Raw genomic sequence first — 21493 nt, 5'->3', positions numbered from 1 at the left:
AGAAAGAGGAGTGGGAGGCCCTGGTGAAAAACTGGGCAAGAGGACAAACACATTAGTGTCTAGTTTTAGAAACCAATGCCTCACAGGTCTTCAACTACCGGCTTCATTAAATAGTACCCACAAAATGCCAATCTCAACATCTACAGTGAAGAGGCGACTCTGGGATGCTGGCCTTCTAGGCAATTGCACACAAAAAAATACATATCAGACACTGACACTGGACACAGGAGGAACTTTGCCTAGAAGGGCACCTCTTCACTGTTGATGTTGAGACAACCGTCATTGACAACCCTGGACAAATTCATCTGAAGCTTCATCTATGCCTGTCAGAGCATGTTTCACTGGCTCTCTCTATTTGAATTATACCAAATATTTGTAGCTGAAACGGTTTAATATTTACAAACATCTTTCTGACTTCTGTCTCTTCTGTCAAAGAACCATGCCTGTCCCATAACCAACTATCTAAATGTAAACTAGCAACTGTAGCTGATTTGTTATCTGTTAAAGGTGTTCAGTAGCTAATGTTTGGCCTCTAACATGGAAACATCATTTAAACAACCTTCGACATGCTGGCTAACGTTATGTAGCTACTGACCATTTTGAATGCTTATGAGCTAATTAAGAGGTGGATATACAGATAAAATATTGATCCTTGTTATCTGGTCTTTGTGGCTAATATTCCACTTCTTTCCATATTCAGTTCATGTCCTGTCTGCATTAGAAGCGCCCCCTCGCCATTATGAAATTTGGTCAAATTAGATAACAAAAATGTTCATTAGTAAAGTCCTTGTCACAAGGTTAAATTCGAATGGAAGGTGTTCCAGGCTCATGTGTACTGTGCGCAATAGGGTTGCAGCCACTGCAACCAAAATGACTCTCAAACAACACAACTAGAGAATTGTAGTTTCTCATCTGAGAAGGCCTATAAATTGTAGGGGTGGAGTGAAAGGAGGGGCACAGAGTGGCGCGTTCCACCCCAGAAATCTGATTGGTTCCCAGCTTTTCTGTGCCCCCCATTGCTGCTACAAGACAGTCAAGCTAGTGATGGGCAAACTAGGCTTCGTTAGCGTTATTTTAACAGAAGAATATGATGATGGCAGCACTCCAATTTTCTTAATTACAATAAAAGCCATCATTGAAATATATAAGGCAATATAGCTAACAATTTAGCCGGTAAAAAAAAACATACAAGATTAAACATAAAATGACAGACTAGATTGACAGACACGATTGTTAACTATATTGCCTTATACAGTTCAATGATGGCTTTTATTTTGAAAAAGGAAATCCGAGTTAGCGCCGCTAGCATTATATCCTACTGCTAGAAGAACGGTAATGAAGCCTCGAATGGCCATCATTAGCTAAAGCAATGTTGAGTGGCCTAATTTCCAAAAATAAATTAACAGATGAAACCAGAATACAGTATACTGCCCATGTGGATTGGTGGGTCTTTGCCTAACACCTTTCTCCTTTTGATAGTAATTTCTATTTTAATCTTAAAAAAGACTAAGTTGTTGAGTCAACTCAAACATTAAGAGATAATTAAGGATGTGCGAGGCACTTACAGTAGGCTTTATGTTTGATTAATGTATTTGGAGTTTTCAATCATCTCACTCATGCCACCTGATGTACAGAAGTGTGAACTACCTCCAAATGATTTTCTGCTATATTTTTAGCATAACATGGGTTAAAGTGCCAGAACCATACAAATATTTTGAACGCAGCACCAATTAATCACAAATCACATGGCAGACTTAAAAACATTTTTTTGACAGTTATATCTTTCTAAGACTTCACTGTTTGTAACACAAATAAACAAAACAATAATATTTACAGTATAGCCTCAATGAGATATACAGGCTACAAGGATGTAAATAATAATACAAATGGGTTACTTCCTTGATGTCAACAATATCATACACTGTAATTTAATACAGAGATCATCAAGGGTTGCATCAGCTTGTTTCATAGACAGTAATATTAATATAGCTTTATTTGACCAAACAACAGATCAACAGTAACCATGTCATTTATGACATTTCAATGTGAGATTTCATATTTCCTGTTTTTGGATGCAATACATTATTTGTTTTCTTGCAAAATGTTGATCCACTCTTAATATTTAAAGTAGCAGTAGCAATATTTTGTTTATTGTCAAAAGATCAATGATCAAAGGTCAATGACCAGAAATAAAAATATATTCAATATTCATTACCAATGATTTGGTAATCCATTTAAGTGTAATTTGTTGGTACTAAAGTGTTACCTAAGCATACTTCAATACACTAAATAACAACAAAATAGTATTTAAGTCCTATTTAAATAGTAATGTTTACTAAATTGTGATAAATTAGCATTTCAGTACACTTAGTACAATTACCCTAAATATATAACAAATAATGTCAAATTAACCCAAATGGCTTTCCATAAAATGCCTGGTATTTGGAACTGTTCATAATTCCCTCCACCCTTAACTAAGGCCCCGGTTCCAGCTGAAGAAAAACAGCCCCAAAGCATGATGCTGCCACCACCATGCTTCACTGTGGGTATGGTGTTCTTTGGGTGATGTGCAGTGTTGTTTTTGCGCCAAACATACCTTTTGGAATTATGTCCAAAAAGTTCAACCTTGGTTTCATCAGACCATAATACATTTTCCCACATGCTTTTGGGGGACTTAATGTTTGTTTTTGCAAACTTCAGCCAGGCTTTTTTTGTAAAAAAAAAAAATGTCTGTCTTGCCACACTAACCCCATAGCCCATTCATATGAAGAATACGGGAGATTGTTGTCACATGTAGCACACAGCCAGTACTTGCCAGAAATTCCTGCAGTTCCTTTAATGTTGCTGTAGGCCTCTTGGAAGCCTCCCTGGCCAGTTTTCCTCTCATCTTTTCAGCAATTTTGGAGGGATGTCCAGTTCTTGGTAATGTCTCTGTTGTGCCATAGTTTCTCCACTTGATGATGACTGTCTTCACTGTGTTCCATGGTATATATAATGCTTTGGAAATTCTTTTGTACCCTTATCCTGACTGATATTGTTCAACAATTAGATCCCTCTGATGGTTTGGTAGATCTCTGTGGACCATGGCTTTTGCTCTGCGATGCAACTAAGAAAATGTCAGGAAAATCCTACTAGAACAGCTGAACTTTTTTCTCAGAGTCACATTAAATTATGGCAGGTGTGTAATGACTTCTATTTAATATGAGTTTGAATGTGATTGGTTAATTCTGAACACAGCCACATACCCAGTGATGAGAGGGTGTGCACACACTTATGCAACCAGGTTATTGTAAGGTTTTTATTCTTCATTTATCCCCCTCGAAGATTTCAGTTTGTTTTTCAATTGAATTGTTCACATTATAGGTCACATTAAAAGTGGAAAAAGTTTTGTCATGCTGAAAGGCATTCCTTTACATCACTAAAACCTGGCATGTGTGGGATGTGTGGACTCTTTATATCCAGTGTAGCTATTGGTGATGTTTCTGCAAGAATGAGATGTCTGCAAATCATTGCCATCTTGAGGCAAAGTTTGTAAATACAGAAAAGGTTAGACGTATCTTCTGACAAACTTTTGAAACATGCACCACATTTAATCATTTGAAATGAAATGCAGTCCTATTAACATTCACATACAATTTGTTTTGTAAAAAAACAAAATATTTACACATTTACACCTGAGAATTTGAGTAGTTACATGTTTCAAGCCAAGTTCAGTAGTATACATACTCATTACAGCCTGTTAAAGTCAGCCCTCTGGGCTGTGTTGGCAGACATATTGTTAGCCTTAACGGTTAGCATGTGCATCCTGTGACCTGGTGCTCAGTTTGGCTCTGCATTGCATATTCACACAGCAAGAGCAAGGTGTCAAGCCTCTTCACGGGGTAGGAGGTGTGAAACAGGTCAGGTACTGTCAGTAGAGTGCATGAGGAAAGGGTATCAAAAGACCTGATGAAACCCACACAGACCTTTCAGCAACTCATTAGGTATGCCCCTTTTCAGCACCACCTGCTGGTAGTTCTGTACTCATGGGAAAGTTCAGTCCAGCCTTAGAGCTAGAGCATCCAACAAGGGCTGTGGCAGCCTGCCTAGATAGACACCTGGACAGAAGATATACCGACCAATGGGAACTGAGTAAATGGGTAATTGAATAAAAATGTATGACGACCTATCATGAGAAGTGAACTATTCTTCTACTACTGTTTCAATGTTTCACTAATAGTGACTGTGTAAATAACTGAATTATTTGTGCACCACATACCAGGTCAATTCTACTACTCTCATGCTCTCTTAACTACCTCAGCACTAGCCCTTAAAATAATGATAAACCTCTGGTCCCCTTCTTGAATAGCCAGTAGTGTCAGGTGGCTAAATCTCTTGGCAATATGATTGTCCATTTCTCCATGTGGCCTATAGAACAGATAGGCATCGTACACTGGAGTTTACCTCTTAGCCAAGAAAATATGAAGAAATTAAATCATACTTAAAACTACTCCTTTTATAAGTGTTGCCTAGGTTTGTCCAGTGGTCGGAGAATCACAATCCTTCCTTTTTGTTTCCATTGGATTTTCTCCAGCATTAAAAATAAGTTTAAGATATCTAGTCAACTGAAGAATAATCCACCCTGCATGATTCTGTAGGGTACACTTCTTCTATAGGTTAACTGTTTCTTCCATATACAAATATTATGGATCAAAGGAAACATCCTGTACTTAATGAATGGTGTAAACAGATTGTGTAAAATGACAGAAAATTTTGACTATATACTCAGACATGAAAAAAGCCATCTCACTCTGTGTGTGTGTGTTTGCGTCTGTTGTTTTTAACATTTGCTTTTAACATTTGATTGCAGCTACATCTACTAAATGTTTATTCCAATTATGTACTGCTACAAATGGTCCAAATGGTCTTCTGTGTGAGATGAACAGGTGACACAGTCCTGTCTTTCCTATCGGTAATTACCCCATTACTCCCTACCAGACTGCTATTGCAGGGTTGTTTATGGCTGCAGCCACAGCTGTCAGTTGACTCCTCCAAGCACGCAGGTGGACTCCTCAGTTGTCTTTTTACTGACCCATCTCCAGAGAGGTTGATACTTGTCTTGGATATAACAAAAAGTCTGGGGTCTTGGATATTACAAACAGTCTGGTGTCTGTGATATTGTGGAAGTCCTGTGCTGAGGACGCAGTGATCTGGAGGTCCAGCTCTGTGCACTCTACCGGGACATGCAGACTCTCCAGCACCTCAGAAGCACAGTAACCCGCACTGCTGGAGACACTGTCTACTGGACCCACCAGGGTCTCCACGATGAATGGCATGTTACTACTCATTGAGGGCAGCTCAGTGGATATCCAAGAGACAAACCCAGAGGAGCAGTTACTACAGGCTGAGTTACAGACCAGTGGCTGGGTCTCTGGCAGGTAACTGTGGCCCTGAGTTTTAAAGTCAGGGTAGTGTAGAATGGACCCTGGAGGGACAGCCACCTCAACATTTGACTTGAGTCTGGCCAACTTGTCTGCAGTGGAGGAGTTATCACATGTACCTGTGAAGAGACAGTTCATCAGAGGATTGTTACATCCGCAACCTGATTAGTTAATAGGTCAATTATGCCTGTTTCATCATGCATTATGTCTGTTCTAATGAGATGGAGTATAAATAATGTGCTGTTCAGTAAATTGTGGTGGGTGCTGTTCTGCTCTGATAATTACCTGAGTCCTGGCCTTGCTTCTCCAGGTTCAGTGTGACCCCTTTCAGTGGGGATGCGGCACACTCCATGTCACTCTGACTTTTGGTTTGAAGAGCCAGACAACCTTACAGAGAGAGAAGATCATTAATCAGCTAGAGGAGGCACAGTTTGAGGAGGATTACTTGTTCCCTGTGTGTTCCTATAAAGGGATTCCAAAACACTGACAGAACCTACATTATTACCGCATCATCAGTGATTGTGTGAACATTTCATGCAAAAACACTTAATTAAAAGAGAGATTAGTGTGCAAGTCATGAAATACCTTTAAATACTTTCTTTAGTAAGGAATGTCTGAAGTATATAAACAAGGCAGTGAAGAGGATGATTGCCATGGTAACCAGGGCTACAGAAATGGTGGTGACAGCAACATTTTGAGCTGGAGCTTCTGGGCTCGAGACATTTTCCACATCAATTGCTCTGCTTCCTGCAAAATGAGGTAGATGCTAAGCACATACTTACATGCATAACAGATGTTTGATGTTTTAAATGCCTGACTTTACTCTCCCATTAAAAAAAAAATCATGTAGCACTATTCTGTCAATAAAGCAATAATAAAAATTCCTCACTCCCCAAAAAATGATTCACTGTACAAACAATTACACACATAAAATCACAAAGTAAGTTTCCAGTATATGATAATTTTCATAAATAATAGCTGGGTACACCACTGACTCATAAAATAATGAATGGTTCTGAAGTTGTTTTCCCTTCTCAGAGTTACAGGCCAGGTTTTTCTGAGACTTACGGCTGCACTCATGCTCAGAAGTAGAGAAGAAACCACACGGAATGCACTCCAAGTCCTGCAAGCCATCCATCCGTGTCTTACTGTAAAAACTGCCATCAGATAAAATAAAAGCAGGAAACAGTTGGAAGTTGTAAACAAGCTTATAAAACAATGTCCACATGTTCTGGATGATGAGGTTTTACAACTTAAAAGCACAGTTACATCTTAAGTATACTGATCTCTAGCTAATATATGTAAGTGTGTGATAATGTAAAGCACCAACCCTGGTAAACACTCTCCACACACCGCATTTTTCTTAGAGGTACAAGGTGACTTCTGGTGCCTGTTGATGTGTTTACATGACTGGCAGAATTTGCAGTTGTGGGAATTGCGACTCTCTTTATAAGTCTTGACACTACAGGGGATGCAATAAGCTGACCATCCACTTCCATAACCACAGTCCTGTCCAGGGACAAAAAACAAAATATACAGAGCATATTAGACCTGTTTACATTTAAACAAAGAGCTGCAAAGCAGAAACTGGTATGAAGATTAGAGCTATCTAAAGAAAAAAAGGTCCCCTTCCAAAGACCACTGGGATTATTTGAGGTAATGGGCAAACCTCCCTTTCTGCATAGGGTGAACTTGAAAAAAAATGCAAATGGGACTTTTCTTTGCTTCTTAGTTTAACCATATGCTACTACTCTGCTGTGGGAAGGAAATTAATCTGTGTCTATGTAGCCAGTCCTAGGCCTCATCTACAAAATAATCTGCTCACTTAATAATAGTTAAAAAGTAAAACATACTGTATAAAATAGTATACTCAGCAATATGATCAAAACAATTGGAACATTATATGTCAATTTTTTTCACTGAACCTAATTACAATTTTAATTAAAAGAAACATGTGGTTTAATCTAGGAGTAGTGAAGTCAATGCACAATTTTTGATTGAATGAGACTGAGTTGAATGCTTTCCAGGCTATACTATCAGTCCAACAAGGATATTTCAGCGCCCAGTTCCTCCTTCCATTTTACTTTGAAGGATTATAAAGAGCGCATGTTCATCAATCCCCTATTGTGTGGATCACTAACTCTCCCCATTTACTGAAATCAATATCCAAATTAGAAAGGGTTTAAAGCAATCACTAACAACAGTGACAGTTGTATATGGTCAAAGTGTGCCTTAATTTGCTTCCAAATGCAGATTGGCTATGTATGATAGGATTGTGACAATACAAAATGTTTCAAGACGGATAGGGGACATAAATTCAGAGGCAGTTGTCACCTTTCATTCCAAGCCAGCATCATCAAGCCAAAATGTGACAGCCTTGACCAACAGTAGGATATAAAGTCTGACAGAGCCAATCCTTCTTCTGATTTAGACTTACCTATTTGTTTTATATAGTTCCATTTACATGTACTGACAATAGAGACCAATTGTTTATAAAAGGATTTCGGTATGATTATGGTAATAATCTGGAATAGATAAAGTCCAATTAATTTGGAGGCGTTGCGAATGCTTAGCTTACCTGTGCTTTTATTCTACTTAATGTTGTTTTTTCAGTAAGCCTAAGGTTTTGGCTATGTTTCTGACAAATCCTGTTAATGGCTTCCTTGACTTTAATTAACATATATTTTGTACTCATGTAGACAGACACCAATGGTTGACTCTAAAGGCAAATGCAAAGCCTACATTTAAAATGAGATATTGACCACCGTCTTACGCCTTCACAAATAACATAACAGAACACAACTGACTAATCAGAAACACATGTGAAGTAAATTGTCCCAATACTTTTGGTGCCCTGAAATAGGGGACTACATAAAACAATGTTGTCATTTCTAAATGGTGTAACCAACATATACACAAATACTTTACACAAATAAGTTAAAGCTTAGAATCTATAATTTAACCTTAGAGTAATTGTTTAATTTAAAACAGGGGAACAGAGAGCAAAAATATGGGTATCAAAATGAGTGGCAACCATTATGAAGAAAAGAAAATCTGCATTAACATTCTTAAAATTGATCTACAATGTAAGAAAGTACAGTGTGGTGTTCCATGGCTTCCTAGTTCACTGGGTTATCTAAATTAGGTAATGCACACACACACACAAAGTATATACATCTTTAAAGTAAAATATGTAAAAAAAATATTTGATTGAAGATCAGCGTTGCTTTTCTTTCAATCATATCATTACTGACAGTTTGGCAACACACATAACATTATCTCATACACGCTTATTTGGAAACCAAGTTGGTTCATAAGTAACCTTTCATCTAACATGATCATTTTAAGCCTTTGAATGGACAGGTCTCTGGTGTTTTTTTAAGGTGCGAAAGAAGAAAACATGAATGACAATTTCTAAATCAGTTTGATTTTGAATACCATACAATTAATCCACTAGTTGTGATGTCTGCTTATGCCTAAAACATATTTTCCTAGATCATTTTATATTTTTCTCAATCACAAAGTTACCTCATTTCAAAATAGCCCACAATGAGTGTCATTCACAATAATCATTCTTCACCTATCATTTCACATTTCAAAGTTCAAAATTCAAAAGAAAATGGTTGTGTATTAGCTCCTGAACAATGCATTCAGTCAAAGACAAATTTTATTGAACCAAAACTCACCTACCTAACCTACAAATTAACAATATTAGCAAGGATGCATTTGTTTGCCATTGGCCGTTTGAACAGTGTATTAGCCAGTAATAAGCTTTACTGGTATCTACTAACTAACTGGAATAGTCTTAAGAATTTAGCAATTGCTAGCGAGTCTGCCAAAGTTTTTTAATTTCATGGCATAAGAAAGTATTATTTTCTTTCATGGCAAAACAACATATTTTTTTCTTTCATTGGTGAATGACGTTTATACAATAACTATCAAAAAAGACGACGATAACTAACATTTTCATCAAGTGAAAAGACAAGAGAATCGTGGAATCTACAAGAAAATATTAATAAATTATATTGCTCTCAATAGATTCAAACTTAGGTCTTCCACGAGAGGCACTGTCTTTAACCACTATGCCACAGCATTACATGTTTCATCAGTCGCTAGACTCCATTGAGGATTGTGTTAAACTGACTAAAGTTTCTTATTTTACCATAGCGTCTATGAACTGTATTGCTTTTGCCACTGGCTGTTTTAACAGCTTATTAGCCAATAATAGTATCTACTAACTACCTAGGAATAATCATAAGAATTGAGAAATTGCTAGTGAGACAGAAGATGAACATTTCCGTGCCAGAAACCGTCGGAATATAACCGTATACAGTTTCAGGTTTAGCCAGCGAAGTTATCGTCAAAACGGAATAATTCACAATGCGTACTTCGCTTCCCCTGCGAGGAGATCTGAACCCTCAGACACTCACTCAATAAGAGGCTCTTCTTGACCGGCTCCACTTATGAGGTCCGGCAAAAGGAATGTGTTCCCCAAACTTCACTTTCTCTGCTTCACCTACCCATTCATCCTAAAGCAGTGGCGTCGTTAGCCTGGTAGAAGTGGCATTTCAGTTCTTATAACAGTTACATTTCCTTAATAATATATATATATATATATATATATATATATATATATATATATATATACAGCCACTGTCGTGCATAGCATAATGCATAAAACGATTGTACATTTTAGAAGATTAACAGACAATTTGATTTGAAATAATTTTCAATAATTCATTAATTTAAGAGTACAAAATGGCTATGGTCTAATACAGGATAGTACTTTAAATATAGTGCAAATGTATATTTATTTCCAAAGATTTCCAAATCAATTAACTGTGATTTTAAATTATAATACATGTGTATGTGTTTGTATGTACATATAAATATTATCATTTCATTTCATTGCAGAAATCCCTATTTTAGTAACAGTACGCTAATTGGAGCAAGCTAGCTCACCCAATTTGGTAGGTAGCAGTGGCATAGTAGTGGCATAGTAGTCGGAATGCGGAAATAGGAGAAACAAGGCTACTTTTTTGGACAAAAGCTCCCCAACATTGCCATCTGCTGATTATATACAGTAATTACTTTTTATGATGAAAACGAACCATTTCACATAGGTTGTGCAACATTCATTCATACTTTACTGTAGCAAGCTAGCTGATACCGTTAAGTTATGTAGCTCAACAGCTACGGTTAGGCTGGATTAGCTTTCTTGTTCATTGATTAAAACATGGTATGTAAAGTTAAGTATGTTATCATCAGGGGCGTCAGTTTGTGTTGAAAAGTGGTGGGGACAAAAGATCAGATGAAAAAAACATTACAGCAGGACGGGAAAAATATTGAATAACGGCGCCGCACATCAAAAATGGGCATAGCGTAGGCCAGTCAACAACACGAAAATATTCAGCATAAATATGGGATTTTTTATGGTCGCATATATGGGATTTTTGCTTCTGTGCCCCTGAGAGTACGGTCCCACATTGTATTTAGAATGTTCAGTGATGTCGCTTAACTGTCAGATTCAAACTGTGCTTTCGCACGTCGGCTGGCCAGAGTCGGACGCGTTCAGCGCTGTCATATATCACAACTATGTTTTCAACCTCATAATGTTTATTTTAGGTTTCAGACATTTCAATACACATAAGCACGAGTAAAACACACTGATGGCTGTGGAAGCAGCAATAACAATCTATTCAAATATAATTTGCCGAAGTGTTATTCATATCAGACAAACATAGGTGGAATTCATCAGTTTACTCTATTCTTCTCACAGTTCACTGGCCACTTTCTTGTATGTATTTCGGGAGAAACTGATGAATTACATGCTCTAAATCCAACTGAAAGGACAACATTGCAGCACCCACCTCACGTTATAGATCAAGATTATTTATTAAAGACCAAAATCACTCACTTAAATGTATTTGAGAATCGGAATATCGGATAGTTGACAACATGGTAAGCAATTTTGTTTAAGTTACTTTTTTCTTAAGTTACGTTTCTTTCTATATCTAAACTGCATTGCATGTTTTATTTTGTGCAAATAAACCTTTAACAATTATTGGTTCGCTTGATTTTTCAGAGCATTTTAACCAAATGCTTTCAAAAAGTGGCGGGGACAAAATCACCTATGGTTATCATACATTTCTACACTAATTACTGATATGTGAACAATGTTTCCCACCTCCTTTGTATTGTTTATCCTTTTTCTGGACCAACTTTTACTGTTGCACACAATAACACCATGACTAGTGTTCAATGGCTTGACTTTACTGAACTGGTCCCAGGTAAGATGGCGGAGCTATTGAGACATCAGATAGAACTATATGTCCCTTCTATATATGCTTCATATCTATGATGTCAGGTTTGGTATCACTAGACATGGCAGCATTTGTGGTGAAAGATAAAAAATGAAAATTACATGCCCCCGCGCACAAATAAGTCACTACATTTGTTTATTTAGGTTGTACTCATTAGCGCCGGTGATTGTGATGTTAAAGGATACGGTTTACATTTGTGTAACTGAGGTAATGCTAGCCTTCTGGCTAGCTAGCCTTAGAGTTACTTAACTGTCAATACCATTTCCTGTTTGTTGTCGTCATGTGAATGCATGGAATGAAACAAATTCCAGAATAATTTTTTTTTTTTGAAGGAGGAGCAGATGTAATTTTAAGGATTAAAACATGATAATTGAACTTTTAATGTGGAAAGACCATATCATTTATAATTAGTTATTATTCAAAGTACGATACTGTAAAACGTTAATGTGTTTTGTTTCTTATCAGCAATTAAAGTTGGTTATTTTTTAAGCTCCATATCCTCCTATTTCACTCAATGGCCTTTGTGCCCTGGCATGCGGCCTTGGTGCCCTAGACATTTTTGTGACACCAAAGGCCAAATGGCCTTGCCCCTAAAATGACGAAATTCCAAGCATGGTGGGAGTGGAAGCTTTTTTTCATTATTTCTGTCCTAGTTATCATGCCCCTGAACTGTCTCAGTATACAAGATTTTAGTAGAATGAATAACCAATGACTAATTTGCGATGGGATTGTATCTATGGAGGAATTTTAAGGACTTTATTAAATAAATACATACACCATGAAGTAATTAAATAAAAAGGGAAATATATCATTAAAATTATAAAATAATGCATAGAAAGCATGTAACATATTTAATGCTGTCTTTCTCCATTTAATAATTTATTTCACTATTTCATATTTCATGATTAATTCATTTCATGGTTGCAGTCGTTGTGATATCTGTCATTATTGAATCCGTCATTGAATCTGTCACTTTCACCCATCAAAGTTGGAAGGGCGGGCGCTACCAAATACTGTTTTTTGATTGGTGCATTGACTTCATTCTGTGGTACTTAGCCATCAAATGCTTTCTACTGCAGATGAAATTGAAACTGCCAAAGATATTACATTCTTAAGAGATAAAATTGAAGAAATTGTCGAAGAGGTTGCAATGCTGGAGTCCCTGTCAGACCAGGAAATCGATTATATTGTATTAGAAAAAATTCAAGAACTTTGACAACGGAGTATGTCACACACAGAGGGCTCCGATTGCAATGTTGCTAGCCCTGGCAGTTTCAATTTCATACGCAGTAGAAAGCATTTTTCTCACCAAGTCATCCAGTGCACCCATGTTGATGCCTAAGCACCACAGTGTTGCCAGATGTCGCAGAAGAAACAAGCAACCCAGACTGTCAAATGAAGCCCAAAACAAATATTTTGGTGCTACAGAAGATGCCCCAAAAAGCAATGCCTTTTTGGACACACTTAAGTAGGTGTACTATTTAAGTATGAGAGAGAGCCGGCTACTCTAACGGTGGTGAATACCTCCGAATACATTATAATTACATTATAATTACATTATAATTACATTATAATTACATCATAATTACATTATAATTACATCATAATTACATCATAATTACCTGTCTTTCACCAGGTACTATATTTTCATAATGGTTGCAGACACACTGATGGCGAATACAAAGCTTACGCAAATGTATTTGCCGTTGTTTGCAAACGAAAGTGAATTTATTGAATCTCTACTATTGAACTAATTTGGGGAGGGGACACAATCACAGCTGGTAGCCGGTTGTAGCCCTATAGATGTGTAGTCGGGAACTGGGCTAGACAGTAACTTGGGCTAGACTTTTATAAACTCGTTCTAAGTTTTAGTGTGCCTCACGGTCAAAAGAATACACAAGCTCAAAAAAAGCAACCCACGACAGATAATAATTCCATGCAACTTTCTGAAAAAAAAAAGAAGCCCAATGTCGCTTCTAGTGGACATGCCAACCCTGGCAATTAAGTAATTTCACCAATCAAAAAACAGTATTCGGTAGAGTCCGTCCTTCCAGCATTGATGGGTGAAAGTGACAGATTCAATGACAGATTCCACAACGACTACAGCCATGAAATAAATAAATTGTGAAATATGAAACTGAAATAAATCATTAAATGTAGAAATACACCATTAAATGTTACATGTTTTTTTAAACATTTAAATTATATATTTCCCTTTATATACACTTATTTCATAGTGGTGGTGAATATCTGTCAGAGTTTGTTTATACATGAGGCCACATGTAACATCAAGAAAATAATTGAAAGAAGACTCTGACAGTGCTGTTGTATTACCAAGTGTTGGATCCTATACAAAGTATTGAAAACAAGATTGATAAAAATTTTGACAACTAATATAAAAGTACTAATTATCAAAATAAAAAAAATATTAGTATACAACCCTGTTTCCAAAAAAAGTTGGGACGCTGTGCAAAATGCTAATAAAAACAGAACGCATTATGCAAATCATTTATCCCTATATTTAATTGAAAATAGTACAAAGACAACATATCAAATGTTGAAACTGAGAAATGTTATTGTTTGCAAATATGCAGAAAATGGTTTGGCATTGTCTTGCTGAAATAAGCAAGGCCTTCCCTGAAAAAGACATTGTCTGGATGGCAGCATATGTTGCTCCAAAACCTGGCTATATTGTTCAGCATTAATGGTGCCTCCACAAATGTGCAACACTAATGCACCCCCATACCATCACAGATGCTGGATTTTGAAATGTGTCCTGATAAGAAGCCAGATGGTCCCTCTCCTCTTTAGTCCTGAGGATGCTGTGTCCATCGTCATGTCATCTTCTTCCGCTTATCCGGGGCTGGGTCGCGGGGGCAGCAGTCTAAGCAGGGATGCCCAGACTTCCCTCTCCCCAGACACTTCCTCCAGCTCTTCCGGGGGGACACAGAGGCGTTCCCAGGCCAGCCGGGAGACATAGTCCCTCCAGCGTGTCCTAGGTCTTCCCCGAGGTCTCCTCCCGGTGGGACGGGACCGGAACACCTTCCCAGGAAGGCGTTCCGGAGGCATCCGAAACAGATGCCCAAGCCACCTCAGCTGACCCCTCTCGATGTGGAGGAGCAGCGGCTCTACTCTGAGCTCCTCCCGGGTGACCGAGCTTCTCACCCTAAGGGATCGCCCAGCCACCCTGCGGAGAAAGCTCATTTCGGCCACCTATATCCGGGATCTTGTCCTTTCGGTCATGACCCAAAGCTCATGACCATAGGTGAGACTAGGAACGTAGATTGACTGGTAAATCGAGAGCTTTGCCTTGCGGCCCAGCTCTTTCTTCACCACGACAGACCGATACATCAACCGAATTACTGCAGAAGCTGCACCGATCCGTCTGTCAATCTCCCGTTCCTTCCTTCCCTCACTCGTGAACAGGACCCCTAGATACTTAAACTCCTCCACTTGAGGCAGGCACTCTCCACCAACCTGAAGTGGGCAAGCCACCCTTTTCCGACTGAGGACCATGGCCTCGGATTTGGAGGTACTGATTTTCATCCCCACCGCTTCACACTCGGCTGCAAACCGTCCAAGTGCATGCTGAAGGTCCTGGCTTGAAGGGGCCAACATGACAACATCATCCGCAAAGAGCAGAGACGAAATCGTGTGGTCCCCAAACCTGACACCCTCCGGCCCCTGTCTGCGCCTAGAAATTCTGTCCATAAAAATTACGAACAGAACCAGTGACAAAGGGCAGCCCTGCCGGAGTCCTCGAAGTACTCCTTCCACTGCCTGACGACATCCCCAGTTGAGGTCCACAGCTGCCCACCTCTACTGTAAACAGCGTTGGTAGGGCACTGTTTCCCTCTCCTGAGGCGCCGGATGGTTTGCCAGAATCTCTTCGAGGCCAGCCGATAGTCCTTCTCCATGGCCTCACCGAACTCCTCCCAGGCCCGAGTTTTTGCCTCCACAACCACCCGGGCTGCAGTCCGCTTGGCCTGTCGGTACCCGTCAGCTGCCTCAGGAGTCCCACAAGCCAACCAGGCCTGATAGGACTCCTTCTTCAGCTTGACGGCATCCCTTACTTCCGGTGTCCACCACCGGGTTCGGGGATTGCCGCCTCGACAGGCACCGGAGACCTTACGGCCACAGCTCAGAGCGGCCGCTTCGACAATGGCGGTGGAGAACATGGTCCACTTGGACTCAATATCTCCAGCCTCCCTCGGGATCCAGTCGAAGCTCTGCCGGAGGTGGGAGTTAAAGATCTCTCTGACAGGAGACTCTGCCAGACGTTCCCAGCAGACCCTTACAGTACGCTTGGGCCTGCCGAGTCTGTCCAGCTTCCTCCCCCGCCATCGGATCCAACTCACAACCAGGTGGTGATCAGTTGACAGCTCCGCCCCTCTCTTCACCCGAGCGTCCAAGACATACGGCCGCAGGTCAGATGAAACGACAACAAAGTCGATCATCGACCTGCGGCCTAGGGTGTCCTGGTGCCACGTGCACTGATGGACACCCTTATGCTTGAACATGGTGTTCGTTATGGACAAACTGTGACTAGCACAGAAGTCCAAGAACTGAACACCGCTCGGGTTCAGATCAGGGGGGCCGTTCCTCCCAATCACGCCCCTCCAGGTGTCACTGTCGTTGCCCACGTGGGCGTTGAAGTCCCCCAGTAGAACGATAGAGTCCCCAGTCGGAGCACTTTCCAGCACCCCTCCCAGAGACTCAAAGAAGGTCGGGTACTCTGCACTGCCGTTCGGCCCGTAGGCACAAACAACAGTGCCTACGGGCCGGGCCCCATGGGGAAAGGCCCGGCCACCAGGCGCTCACGAACAAGCCCCAACCCCGGGCCTGGCTCCAGGGTGGGGCCCCGGCTGCGCCATGCCGGGCGACGTCACAGGACACAAATTCTTTTTCATCATTAAGGGGTTTTTGAACCGCTCTTAGACTGACCCGTCGCCTAGGACCTGTTTGCCTTGGGAGACCCTACCAGGGGCATATAGCCCCAGACAACATAGCTCCTAGGGTCACTCGGTTACTCAAACCCCTCCACCACGTTAAGGTGGCAGTTCAAGGAGGGGATGCTGTGTCCATGATTCCCAAAAATTATTTCTAATTTTATTTGTCAGACCACAGGACAGGACAAATTCTAGACTGCTTTGATTGAGGGGGCATTGGGAAATGTTGGGGTGCAGGATGGTTTTCTATCCATTACATAGTATGTGATGTAATATATAGGGCTATTGGCAGCTTTCCCCTAATTCCTTTAAGTATTGTCTACTGGAAAAAGTTTCAATGATGCCCAGTTTCATGACATGATCTAGCCTAAACATTAATTCATATTTTCTGATCATTAAAAGAATGAAAGGATATCTTAAAAGTATAACAAATAGGGCCTACAATGACATTTTTACCAACCTCCTCTTTGTAGGACAATATTATAATTATGGCAGACTTTATCTTAAATGCTTGATATACATTAGATGTAAAAAAATGTTAGAACCTTATAAAATGTTTTTACCGTTTTTAATATTTCAACAAGACACCTCCCCACTTAGGAGGAGGTGTATATTTTGTATAGTTATAAATTAACTTAAAAAATATACAGCATATATTGTTGTGATTCTCCTTACTTTAGCGATTCTTAAACACTTTAAACATTCCCAACATTTGTCTAGAAACTCATTCCTTAGCGCATTCTTCCAATTTGTTAACCCTCTCTTTGTAAAAATTACACCTCCATCATTTTGTGCATCCAGGTTGACTGATTACTCGAGCAATGGTCTTTTACCATACCAGGTGGGGTTAAATGCACGAGGGGTTTGACCACATAGACCTTTAGGAATGATTTAAGAATGGGCTGCGAGGGTGCGCTTGTGTTCAGCCCATGCTTGAACAACTATGCCGGTTCTGTAACATGGTGGAAGCAAGGGAGGAGACAAGCTAAAAGTGATGTGCTGGGGTGAGAAGCAAGGAAGCAAACATTCCAACATCAGCAGAGGTGCTAAGTGGCTTTGGGACAAAGAAATCAGTACATATTCCTAATGAAATGTCTATGCCAGTAACCCACTTATAATCAACCACAATCAGTCTATGTACATAGCAAGCAATCTAATACCTAGCTAGACACACAGGTGTGGCAGAGTTGCCCAAGTCAATAACCAGGGTTGCCAGATTTCTTTGACTGTAACCCGAAAAATCACCCCCGGACTCCACAAAAATGCCGCCCAAAAGCTTTTTTTTTTTTACAACCCTATCTGTAAATCGACCCACCTAAGCCCATTTTTTTGTCCGCACCATCTAATAAAAATTGCCTAATTAACAGGAAACTACCCAATCCGGCAACATTGTCAATAAATATCAAAGCCCTCTTGTCTGCAATACTGCACACAACAAACCACAAGAAATATGCCCCGAAAACAAAATAGAAATAATAATAAGATATGTAACTCTAAAAGAAGCAAATGTATTCATTTCGGAATGCAAAACCAGTAACACTAACAACTGATTAGACAAACTGACTAGACTATGTGCTGAGTTTAATACAGTATTGTTGAACCAGCCGATCAGATATTAGAAAAATATATTCTATAGAAAAATTTATTTTTCTCATTAGTCAAGGAGTGAAAAAAGTGTTTTTCTTGTTTGTTATTTTCTTTCACTGAGTGGTGAACCCCTCCCCACCTTTACTTATGAAACACTCATCCTCTCTGGGATGTTCTTTTTATACCGAAAAATATTACTGACCTGTTGCCAATTGACCTAATTTGTTGTGAGATGTCCCACTATGTTGTTTTTTTTTAGCATTACACAACTTTTCCAGTCTTTTGTTGCCCCTGCCCAAACTTTTTTTAAACATTTGCATCCATCAAATTCAAAGTGGGCATATATTTTTCAAGAAACAATTAACATTTGTTTTGTTCTCTTTGTACTATTTTCTAATGAATACAGGGTTTAAATGATTTGCACATCACTGCATTCTGTTTTTCTTTACATTTTACACAGGATCCCCTTTTTTGAAAACTATGTTGTTAGTTATTCATTTTATATACTATTCTTCCTGATATTCATCAAAGGAACCAATAATTTTGGAGGAATCCAATATTTATCTATAGTAATACCCACCTCCGATAACTCTTTTCCCGGTCCACATTTCAGACAAGGGTGACAGACTCCATTCAAGTAGTACTGGTTTTCAGAACAATCCATGGCAGTATTGTAACTTCTAAAAAAGGAAAATCCGTTTTATAATTTAGAGCTTAATCATTTGTATTGGTGTTATTAATCATGCTAATTGAGAGCAGTGGATACAATGCATAAAGTCATTTTAGCCACTGAATGTTTAATTAAATATAGCCTATTGCGTGTGGATATAGAAACATTGTACATACTATCAGTTATGTCCATAAAGTTACACAAAAACAAGGATATTGAGTTTTTGTCAAAGAATGTCTTAAAATGAAATCTGTTAGGCTCCCGATTAAATCATGTTCTTGAGGAATAGGCTACAAAGTAAGACAAAAATATTCACAAAATAATAGATAGACTTTTTAGCATAGTTCGTCTTAATTTAACTTAAAACAGTGCTATTATGAATGGCAGACTATTACATGGTATTATGAAATACTGTATCCCGAAGCATTAACACTACTGTTGGATCGCTCATTCATAAATTGAAAGACAACCTTCACCACATAACACGCTAATAAAAAGTGAGACACTTTCAACGCTGAGTACAACATGAAAAGATTAGTATAACACTGTTACAATACCTTGATCCTGACGTTTGGCAAATAAAAGGGCATCTTTTTTAGTCGTCTTTGCGAAGCTATGTCCTTCTGTACGCTTTCGAAAGCCTAAGCAGTGACACTACATCGGAACTGGACATGCCCTGACATGCCTCGGAAGCTGCAAATAAGAGGCTAAACAATCACAAATGCGCATTGCGCACTGATTAAGAACCGTTGGAAGTTGTGTGTGCGGTTATCACTTATGCCCCGCACATTTGTTGTACCGGTTCTGGTATATTCGTTCATTACAGATAATAAACACATGGCCAGACTATAAACTATTATTTAGTTTATAGTCTGGCTTGGTCTGCTCGTCACTACCTGCAAGTCAATAGTATTGAGCGTCTGTGTAGTAGGCCTACTATTATCCTATCTAACATGTGTAATAGGTATATACGATGGAGTAGCCTAATTGTCACTAAATCAAATAATCAAAAAAATGTTCAGAACAATTGCAATATGTTTACACAAATATTGTTCTTAACATTAACAACATTTGAAATATAAATGTTGATAGACCATATCAGCTATTAAATTTTTCATTAAATTTACCAACTGGATTAATAAACCGTATATTTAGGTAAATAAAACAGCCATGTGTTGTAAATGTTACAAAATTATAAATGTTCAACTCCCCCCCAACCCTGCAAAAATAACATGGCCCTTCAGATCCTTCAGAACTTTGACAGAGTTAATGTTAGAGAAAACATTTATGGAGACATTTTATATTTCACTCAAAGTAGTTTACACCCAATTTGCCACAATTGCGTGATGAAATTATAAAAAAATGTTTGGAGCGTGTTTCAATGCAATTTGAAAAGTAGAAAAGAGGCAGTGTTGTAAAGCACTTTGGGGGTTTCAGTATGAAAGTAAATGTGAGACAGAACTCAATGGAAAATGCAATGTGACTTTGCAGCCCCTCAATCACACCTACAGCGTCATTCCTCAAGTGTATATGCATGCATCATTTGGGTATGAGTGCAACACAATTTCAAATTTCACTCATTGTTATCCCTTCTGCCAAAACGATTTCGCATACAATGTTATGCATACATTGGATAAATCCAAAGCATGCTTCACACAGAACGTTCTGCAACTGACTCAGCAAGGCAACACTGAAAGAGAAGCCTAGCATTTAATTGGAAATGAACAAACCACAGGTGCACCAGATTGAATTGGCACTACAGGTGTGATTAAAGCCTCAATCACACCTGAAGCGTCCATGCGCTCCATGTGCACTGGAAGTTCATTAATTTCTAATGGAATACTGCGCTAGCTGTGCGTCATTTAATTGCAGAGGCAGTTCTGTTTGTTACATGAGTTGGATTTATGTAAAGTATGCATCAAGTTGTATGCGGATCCACTTGGCGGAAGTGGTATGGGTGAAATTGAAACTTATGTTGCGCGCATACCCTGATGATGCATGCATAAATGTTTGAGAATTGAAGTACAAGGCGTAAGTGTAAATGTGTATGGATTTTTGTGAACAAAACTCTCATTTAAATATAAAGTAATTTATTAATCATCACAATCCAGGTGCCATATCGCAACAGAAATAATCAGGCAGCATGGAGAGTACAGTCTCAATCACACCTGCAGCGTCATTGCTCTGGTACACTGGACGTTCATTCATTTCTAATGGAACTCTGCACTAGTTGCACATCATTGCATTGCCAGAGTTGGGGAGTAAACAACGGATTAACTGTAATCTGTTAAATTACCAACTAAAATATTGTAATCGGATTACAGATACTTTTGAAAAAATATAATCATTACTTTTGGATTACTTCAATTGAAAAATAATAGGTGCGCAAAATTATGACACGTCGCATGCTTGATTTTTAAAAAAATTTAATGTCTTAAAAACATCGTTATTTGAACCAAAATAACAATCAAGCGCCTCAGTTGTGTGTGTGATCATCATGCGAGCAAAGGTGGACGCGCATAACCAGTTAAGTGACTGATGAAG

At 39.0% G+C, this 21493-nt stretch overlaps 1 protein-coding gene across 1 annotated transcript; it reads right to left on the bottom strand.

Moving 5' to 3' along the window:
- Positions 1 to 3361: 3361 nt before the first annotated feature.
- eda2r (ectodysplasin A2 receptor) lies at positions 3362 to 19686 on the bottom strand. Its single transcript, XM_010895442.5, has 7 exons — positions 19507 to 19686; positions 18860 to 18959; positions 6751 to 6929; positions 6489 to 6577; positions 6006 to 6167; positions 5706 to 5807; positions 3362 to 5539 (listed from the first exon to the last, which is right to left on the bottom strand). The coding sequence occupies exons 2-7, from the start codon at positions 18941 to 18943 to the stop codon at positions 5064 to 5066; spliced, it is 1092 nt and encodes a 363-aa protein (XP_010893744.2). The 5' UTR covers positions 18944 to 18959; positions 19507 to 19686; the 3' UTR covers positions 3362 to 5063.
- Between the last annotated feature and the right edge of the window lie 1807 nt (positions 19687 to 21493).

The sequence above is a fragment of the Esox lucius genome, chromosome 7 (assembly GCF_011004845.1).
Source record: "Esox lucius isolate fEsoLuc1 chromosome 7, fEsoLuc1.pri, whole genome shotgun sequence".
Classification (NCBI taxonomy): Eukaryota; Metazoa; Chordata; class Actinopteri; order Esociformes; family Esocidae; genus Esox; species Esox lucius.
The sequence above is the reverse complement of the archived record's forward strand: the minus strand, read 5'-3'. Positions and strand labels throughout refer to the sequence as shown.

Excerpts from the sequence above, each read along its gene's own strand:
- eda2r (XM_010895442.5), bottom strand. The coding sequence starts at position 18,943 with ATGGATTGTTCTGAAAACCAGTACTACTTGAATGGAGTCTGTCACCCT. Across the intron at positions 6,930-18,859 it reads CGGGAAAAGAGTTATCGGAG|GACTGTGGTTATGGAAGTGG; the intron begins GTGGGTATTACT and ends GTCCCTGGACAG. Across the intron at positions 6,578-6,750 it reads TGTGGAGAGTGTTTACCAGG|TTTTTACAGTAAGACACGGA; the intron begins GTTGGTGCTTTA and ends ATCTGATGGCAG.